Source organism: Triticum dicoccoides, chromosome 5A (assembly GCF_002162155.2).
Source record: "Triticum dicoccoides isolate Atlit2015 ecotype Zavitan chromosome 5A, WEW_v2.0, whole genome shotgun sequence".
Lineage (NCBI taxonomy): Eukaryota > Viridiplantae > Streptophyta > Magnoliopsida > Poales > Poaceae > Triticum > Triticum dicoccoides.
In genome coordinates, this window is record NC_041388.1 from 35,933,049 (window position 1) to 35,939,700 (window position 6,652).

Genomic DNA, 6,652 nt, shown 5'->3' on the forward strand with positions numbered 1-6,652 from the left:
GAGCAATCGGAGTGCTAAGGAAATCATTATTGTTGGTATTGGTAAAGTCACATAATTTGGTATTATCTTGAGCCATCGTGACAGACAAGCAATCCAACACACGAGCAAACAAGAAGCAAGCGAAAAAGAGGCGAACGGAAAAGAGAGGGCGAATAAAACGGCAAGGGTTAAGTGGGGGAGAGGAAAGCGAGAGGCAAATGGCAAATAATGTAATGCGGGAAATAAGGGTTTGTGATGGGTACTTGGTATGTTGACTTTTGCGTAGACCTCCCCGGCAACGGTGCCAGAAATCCTTCTTGCTACCTCTTGAGCACTGCGTTGGTTTTCCCTTGAAGAGGAAATGGTGATGCAGCAAAGTAGTGTAAGTATTTCCCTCAGTTTTTGAGAATCAAGGTATCAATCCAGTAGGAGGCTACGCACGAGTCACCCGCACCTACACAAATAAATAAATCCTCGCAACCAACGCGATAAGGGATTGTCAATCCCTACACGGTCACTTACGCGAGTGAGATCTGATAGATATGATAGGATAATATTTTTGGTATTTTTATGATAAAGATGCAAAGTAAAGTAAACAAAATAAAAACGGCGCAAGAAATAGCTTGTTGTCGGGAGATTAATATGATGGAAAATAGACCCGGGGGCCATAGGTTTCACTAGTGGCTTCTCTCAAGAGCATAAGTATTTTACGGTGGGTGAACAAATTACTGTTGAGCAATTGACAGAATTGAGCATAGGTATGAGAATATCTAGGTATGATCATGTATATAGGCATCATGTCCGAGACAAGTAGACCGACTCCTGCCTGTATCTACTACTATTACTCCACACATCAACCGCTATCTAGCATGCATCTAGAGTATTAAATTTATAAGAACAGAGTAACGCCTTAAGCAAGATGACATGATGTAGAGGGATAAATTCATGCAATATGATAAAAACCCCATCTTGTTATCCTCGATGGCAACATACGTGCCTTGCTGCCCCTACTGTCACTGGGAAAGGACACCGCAAGATTGAACCCAAAGCTAAGCACTTCTCCCATTGCAAGAAAGATCAATCTAGTAGGACAAACCAAACTAATAATTCGAAGAGACTTGCAAAGATAACCAATCATACATAAAAGAATTCAGAAGATTCAAATATTGTTCATAGATAAACTTGATCATAAACCCACAATTCATCGGTCTCAACAAACACACCGCAAAAGAACATTACATCGAATAGATCTCCACAAGAGAGGGGGAGAACATTGTATTGAGATCCAAAAAGAGAGAAGAAGCCATCTAGCTAATAACTATGGACCCGAAGGTCTGAGGTAAACTACTCACACATCATCGGAGAGGCTATGGTGTTGATGTAGAAGCCCTCCGTGATCGATGCCCCCTCCGGCGGAGCTCCGGAACAGGCCCCAAGACGGGATCTCACGGGTACAGGAATCCACCGACGCACGAGTCACTCACGGTACAGAAGGTTGCGGCGGTGCAATTAGGTTTTTGGCTCCGTATCTGGTAGTTTGGGGGTACGTAGGTATATATATAGGAGGAAGGAGTACGTCGGTGGAGCAACGTGGGGCCCATGAGGGTGGAGGGCGCGCCCAGGGGGGTAGGCGTGCCCCCTACCTCGTGGCTTCCTGGTAGCTTTCTTGACGTAGGGTCCAAGTCCTCTTGATTATGTTCGTTCCGAAAATCACGTTCCCGAGGGTTTTATTCCGTTTGGACTCCGTTTGATATTGTTTTTCTGCGAAACTCTGAAATAGGCAAAAAACAGCAATTCTGGGCCGGGCCTCCGGTTAATAGGTTAGTCCCAAAAATAATATAGAAGTGTATAATAAAGCCCAATAATGTCCAAAACAGAAGATAATATAGCATGGAGCAATCAAAAATTATAGATACGTTAGAGACGTATCAAATCCCTTGCAGCGCAAAGCTAACACTGATTGGAAGTTGTCATCTTCTTGTGATATTGGATGTCCTTCGTCGGGATAGAGTGCTTAGCCAGCCTCCACAAAAAGTTTGAATCGTACCAGGCACTGTGACTTTCCACAAACTCTTCTATCCTCTCTTCTCCGCGCCCATGTGAGAGGGACTTGCATGCCCCTCGAGCCAGGTCGCACGTCGGCGTTTGGTGTGAGCGAGCATACGATAGGCTGATCTTATAGAGAACATACCGTTCTTTTCAAAGTTCCAGCCCAGAAATCCTCGCTATTTCTAGTACATAGAGGGATGCTCATAATTTGCCTCTGCATCCGTGTTCAAAAAAGTTTGGTGCAGGAGACCCCAACAATGCTACACCTATGGACATTTTCTACAGAAGTTAACTTACGGGATGAGTTGTGAAGATGTGATTGGAAATCAAAAGAAGAGGGGACCACCACTGGAAATCGGGAGAGGAGAGAAGTTATGGGAAGATGAGTCCGTAGGTGTATCCTTTAGATAGTGTCCGTAAGTGTAGCATTTTTTAGGAGACCCCTCTTCCACGAAGCATTGCTATTATCAATCATCATCAACTAACGTATGTATGTATAGGGCAATCATTAGTAAGACGCACAATCGGTCAATCGGTTATAGAGAGACGCACAACCTGTCAAAAGAAAAAAAGACGCACAATCGGTCACATTTTCTCATCTCTCAGTATCCAATTATCAAACCAAATACCCTTAAAAATTTTTATCAAACCAAATGTTAAAAAACCTCAAGGAAGACCGGAAGAAAAGAAATTTTGGGCCTGCTTTCATTTAGGCCCAGCCTTTGTAAGGATACGGTTCGTGAACCGACCCGAGAGAGGACAAAGGTCACGCCTCCTCATCCACGCGAAACCCTAGCGCCGAATCGCGATCCCCTTCCCCACGCCGTCACCACGATCCCGCCCCGTGTGACCGCCGATCTGCTGCCGATGACGCAGAAGAAGCGCCGCCGCCGCAGAAGGTCTCCTCGCGAAGGACCCTCCCGCCGTCGCCGCGGTGAAGAAGGCGCATCGTTGTCTGGATCCCTTGTCGAATCGGATAGCAGCAGCACGACATCCAGCGCGCCGCCGTCCGGATCCTTCGACAAGCCGGCCGGGCGGACTTCCAGCGCGCCGCCGTCCGGATCCTTGGACGAGCCGCCGGTCGCCTGGCCGGCCCGCCAGTCCAGGTACCATGAGATCCTCGCCTCGCGCCTCGCCGGATTGCAGTTACAAGCGGGCGTCGCCGTCGACAGCCCAAATCTTCCTTCCGATGAAATTGTCCAAGTCCTCGCTCGTTCTAATTTCTATGATGATGAGCTGCGGGCTGCTCTGGTAGAATATCAAGTCCACAAGTTCTTGAGCGAACCCCACGGACCAGATGTTGAAGATACATACTTTGGAGAGGAGTCGGGCGATGATATCACTGCGGAGGAATTCGTCAAGTACTCTGGACAGCTAAAGACTCGCAGACCTGCTGAAGTTGACACCAAGACTGGGCTGGATCAAGAGCAGTTGGACAGCCTCCTCGCCAAGTATAAACGTTATCGCTTCAAAGCTTACCTGGTTAGTCCCATATCACCACACCTATCTGTCGATCGCGATCAAGCATATACACCCTCGTATGTACCTTACTCATCTGTCCATTTGTGTAGTTGTTGTTAGGAAAGCCTGTCGACGAGCTAGAAGATGCTGCATTGGAATCCAAGTACCCTATGGAACTTGCCTTGGAGAATGACTTCTTCTATCCTTGCCATCATGATAGCGCCTTTGGCTGGTATTTCGACTCCGACCTCTGTTTACTTGCAAACTTGAGCGACTACCAGCGGCTAGTCCTTCCTAACTGTGTAAGTATATGTGTGTATTCGCAACTTTGAATTGAGTGATGCAGATACACTTAATCTGTGCTCATGCGGCCAGTAACCAATTTCTTATTCTCTTCTTACCTTTGAATGGGTGACCACAAATATTTCTCTGACAGCTTGGATAGTTAATGTATCATGACTGCAATTTCTCATTGTTTTTATAGCTTGGCTTTGTGTGAGTAACCTCTTTGTTCCAGGGGCCTGAGGTTCTTGCCGAAATGCAAAAATAAAATTATGAACGTCACATCTTCTGGAGATTAAACACAGCTTAAAATATGTGTGTTTGCAATAAATTATGGAAAATGTCATAAACTGTGTACGGTAGAAGAAAAAGACAAGAATTATAATTTCTTCCCTGAGAGTTTATTATACTGATGCATTTTTTGCACGGAGCAAGTCCTAAAAAAAATCACAAGCGGTCCACATGCAGAAAACTCCCAAATACGAGTACCATACTTTTTCTGTATGTGTAACCAGATTTTTGCCTGATATCCCTAGGCCCCATATATTTTACATTTTACAATACTGTTTTTTTTTTGGAATTTTGTGAAGTGCGAAAGTACTGTAACCAATGATAGTCACACACATATTAAGAGCATTCCATGCCCTTATGCCCAGCTTGTTATTCTCAGGACAGCTGTGATATGCTGCTTCCCTTCCTTTCTGGTGCAGGGTGGGAATGAGTATTATGAATATGACAGATGGAGTCAGTACAAAGCGTTTTATAACACCCCTGATGCTGATAGAGAGTATGTGCTGTACTGGGAAAAGATGGTCAAGGAAATGAAGGTATTCATGGTGCAATGATCAGCCAGTCCAAGTTTAAAACTTTGTTCAGTAAAAAAGAAATTGGACTAACAACCTTCTGTTCTTAACAGTGGCTTGAAAATCATGTGCTTAAAGGTTTTCTGGAGGTAGGCCTATATGACCTCTCAAAACCATGGAATGACAACTAATCTTGCATACGCATTGTAGCATCACTGATCACAATAACTTCTCTGTTCTACTATTTAGTGGGAGCCAATGCGCCGTAAAGGTTTGTACCAATCAATTAAGATTGCCAATGGGTTCACCAACATTCATTTGGGTCTAGCATATCATGGTTTCGAGGTACGATTCCTTTGTCGCTTGCTCATTTAGATGGTCAGCTCTAGTTATGATTATATCTAACAATCGCAATCTTTCGATTAAATTTAGGAGTATGTATTGAGGACTCGATTTTATCGTCTGTTTGTGGAAGGTCTTGACCGTGCCTTTCTTGAGATTTGGAAGAGGGTCAATGAGGGTCAGGTCAGCATTGTACATCAGAACTAACAACAGTTTATGATTATTGATCAGGTTTGTCAATGCTTTCTAACCCTGTATATGCTCGGTGTTGGTGTTTTCTTCTTTGTTGGACAACTTCTAGACGTCTTTCAGAGATGCTCTGCAGAAAGTTTACAATGAGAATCCGGTTCCATTGCGCCAACATACTTTGAAGGCTGAGCTGGAGTGGCCCGGCGGTTTTTTGCAACTGGAGCAACAAGTAGGTTTCTTTTTTGTTCATAGGAGTTCTGTACGTGTTTTCATTTGTTAATTCGTGTCTCTTACGGTGCAAATGCTTTAATCATCTTTCCTTGCAGTTCCGCAGGTGCACGGAAGGCATTAGTAAGGAAGTAAGTATATGTATAGTATGGTGTGGTCTAGCATCCATTGGAATGTGTTACTATATAGTACAATCATCGTCTGATGTCTCTCCTTCGTGTATGTATATATATAGCTTCCAGATCGAAGAGTCCAAGAGTTGATTGCACAGGAAATTAATTACAAGGTAGGCTGTATAGATATTGGAAGGCAAAAAATATTGCTTCCCCTTCAGTTTTTGTATGTGATAATAGCTCATTCTTTTCCAATTTCAGCGTGCGATGCCAAAGACGTATGCCGAGTACGCCAGGAAGAAGCTCCAAGTTGCAGAAGTCTTGGGAATCATCCCCAGCCCCAGGGCCGAGATACCAGCGTAGCCAGCTGTGTTCGTTTGTTGCTGGCGTGCGTGGTGATCTTTTGGCATTAATTAGATGCCCATGTACATGTGGGCTTAGATATATGGCGTACCCTTTTTGAGCAAATTGTTCATTGTGCCTCGAGATCTGCCACGATATCATTTGATGTGGTTCGTACTATGGAATTGTGTGATGTGATCTTTTATTGAAGAAAAAACTTTATGTGGCTGATGGTGCTAAAGAAGTAAACATCCCTAGTTATAGTCCAAATAACAACAATATGTGGCAAGATTTGTCTCCCGGCCGATTTCTCATTTGCCACCGCTCCGGTACTTTCCAAGACCAATGACCATCTCCATAGTCACCCTTTTAGGTCTCACTATCCTGGTAAGAGCTTCTACAGCCGGACTTTGCGAAACCGATCCGTGGTCCGTTGACACTGGCCGGGCACTCCCTAATCTGCACCTTCACACCTGGCACAAAATCATGCAACGTAGTACGTAGATAACAAAACAATCAAAATCGACACCCTGTATCCATATAAATTCTATGTAGATAACAAAACAATCAAAATCGACACCCTATATCCATATAAATTCATGCAATGTAGTACGTAGATAACAAAACAAACAAAATTGACGAGAAACAGACATAAACGCATCTCATGTCTGACATAAAATCATGCAATCATGCAACGTAGTACGTAGATAACAAAACAATCAAAATCGACACCCTATATCCATATAAATTCTACGTAGATAACAAAACAATCAAAATCGGCACCCTATATCCATATAAATTCATGCAATGTAGTACGTAGATAACAAAACAAACAAAATTGACGAGAAACAGACATATAAACGC

The 6,652-nt window shown here is 43.8% G+C and overlaps 1 protein-coding gene across 2 annotated transcripts; it reads left to right on the forward strand.

The window, feature by feature from the left end:
- Nucleotides 1–2,788: 2,788 nt before the first annotated feature.
- Nucleotides 2,789–6,037, forward strand: LOC119298946. 2 transcript variants are annotated; one of them, XM_037576257.1, is made up of 10 exons: nucleotides 2,789–3,510; nucleotides 3,600–3,791; nucleotides 4,482–4,598; nucleotides 4,688–4,723; nucleotides 4,824–4,919; nucleotides 5,007–5,099; nucleotides 5,218–5,334; nucleotides 5,432–5,464; nucleotides 5,569–5,619; nucleotides 5,708–6,037. In XM_037576257.1, the coding sequence occupies exons 1-10, from the start codon at nucleotides 2,896–2,898 to the stop codon at nucleotides 5,807–5,809; spliced, it is 1,452 nt and encodes a 483-aa protein (XP_037432154.1). In that variant the 5' UTR covers nucleotides 2,789–2,895; the 3' UTR covers nucleotides 5,810–6,037. The 2 variants fall into 2 exon arrangements, 1 of the variants encoding a protein (XP_037432154.1); XR_005146038.1 differs by lacking the exons at nucleotides 5,569–5,619; nucleotides 5,708–6,037 and having other exon boundaries at nucleotides 5,229–5,334; nucleotides 5,432–5,465.
- The last annotated feature ends 615 nt before the right edge of the window (nucleotides 6,038–6,652 follow it).

What these genes read in the sequence shown, in the direction of transcription:
- LOC119298946 (XM_037576257.1), top strand. Translation starts at nt 2,896, where the DNA reads ATGACGCAGAAGAAGCGCCGCCGCCGCAGAAGGTCTCCTCGCGAAGGA. An exon ending in TGCTTAAAGGTTTTCTGGAG is followed by an intron (nt 4,724 to 4,823) that starts GTAGGCCTATAT and finishes TCTACTATTTAG; the next exon opens with TGGGAGCCAATGCGCCGTAA. An exon ending in TTTTGCAACTGGAGCAACAA is followed by an intron (nt 5,335 to 5,431) that starts GTAGGTTTCTTT and finishes CTTTCCTTGCAG; the next exon opens with TTCCGCAGGTGCACGGAAGG.